Source organism: Capsicum annuum, unplaced genomic scaffold (assembly GCF_002878395.1).
Source record: "Capsicum annuum cultivar UCD-10X-F1 unplaced genomic scaffold, UCD10Xv1.1 ctg31837, whole genome shotgun sequence".
NCBI classification, from domain to species: domain Eukaryota; kingdom Viridiplantae; phylum Streptophyta; class Magnoliopsida; order Solanales; family Solanaceae; genus Capsicum; species Capsicum annuum.
This window is the reverse complement of record NW_025838503.1, coordinates 1-1321: the sequence shown is the minus strand read 5'-3', so window position 1 is coordinate 1321 and position 1321 is coordinate 1. Positions and strand designations below refer to the sequence as shown.

Sequence of the window (1321 nt, the reverse complement as noted above, 5' to 3'; positions counted from 1 at the left end):
CCCAGACCCCACAAAGTGGGAATACACTGGGTTTGTTGTTGTTGTATTTTCTGGATCACCATCGATCAGATATTCACCCAAACACGTATACTGCATGAGAAAAAACATACAAGAACATATAATAAGTTACAGAAAGTATCCACCCAAAACAGTTATGCTGCATGAGAAAAAACATAAAAGAACAAATAATAAGTTATAGAAAGTATAATAGAGATAGTACCCGTTCAAATAAACTTAGATACAAAGCCAAAGAAAAATAATCAGATTGATTAATGAAACAAATTAGATATTACATGTTCCATTTGATATTTGGATTAAACAAATGCAGTAAGATCTGATCAAGTAGTTGGAATCAGATCCAATCACAGATCACTTAACCTACAATAGACATGTCACAAATATCTATCTTGGGTCTGTATTTTAACACAATACCTTCAGTAGAAAATTCCCCTTTTAAATTGTTTCAACTAAATTTGAATGTTGTCCTTATGTTGTGGTGTTATAAGTGTCTTCTCCCTATGTGTACAAGATTGGAATTCGTGATCTTCTTTGCTATTAAACGTTGACAGTAACACTTGCTAAGTGGTTATGTTGCTAAGGTAAAATAGCAGGTCAAAAATCAAACTAACAATATTACCACTAAAAGGATAAAACTTGTCAAAGGATCAGGAAGTAATTACACACCTGAATATATCAGGTTCACTCAACTCCTGTCTCGTTGTATTACCAAGCCCCTTGGAAGAGATGTTTGGAGAAAATTATCGCCTAAATCATCTTCTGAAGAGAACATTTTACATCTTGTAATTCTTTCTTTTTCAAGCTGGTAACTTTGGATTAACATATCCATACTTTTGTCACTCAAGGGATCATTCCCTGAATCTGAAGAACTATCATCACCAATATCATCAAGCTTGTATAAATCAGATCTTCTGGAAGAAGTTTGAGAATTAGACTTCCCTCCATCTTTGTCATCACATCTTGTCACAAACACCATTTCATATGAATTGTCATGAGCTAAGGACAGCTTTCCATCACGATTTAATTCTTGAATAGATCTTGTCTTTTGTTTGCCAGATAAAGAACTGTCACCATTGTCACTATCACTTAAGCTTCTGTTCCTCTTGGACAATGAAGTTTCCTTTACATCCTCTTCTTTTATCTGGTGTGGAAATGTTAAATTCCTGCCTACACCGTTACTTTTTGAAACACAAGCCTTTGCCTTCTCATCATCAGAGTCACTAATGTGGATAACAGTTGAAGACCCAGCCCTGCCGGGTGCTGTATTCAAGTTATTCTTAACAAAGTTTTCTGCTTCACATGC

General features: G+C 34.9%; 1 protein-coding gene across 1 annotated transcript; it reads right to left on the bottom strand.

The window, feature by feature from the left end:
• Window positions 1–703: 703 nt before the first annotated feature.
• Window positions 704–1269, bottom strand: LOC124891180 (the record flags this gene model as incomplete). Its single annotated transcript, XM_047402987.1, is given in 1 exon segment — window positions 704–1269. A coding segment is annotated over 1 exon segment (566 nt), but the record flags the coding sequence as incomplete, so codon positions are not given.
• Window positions 1270–1321: the final 52 nt, after the last annotated feature.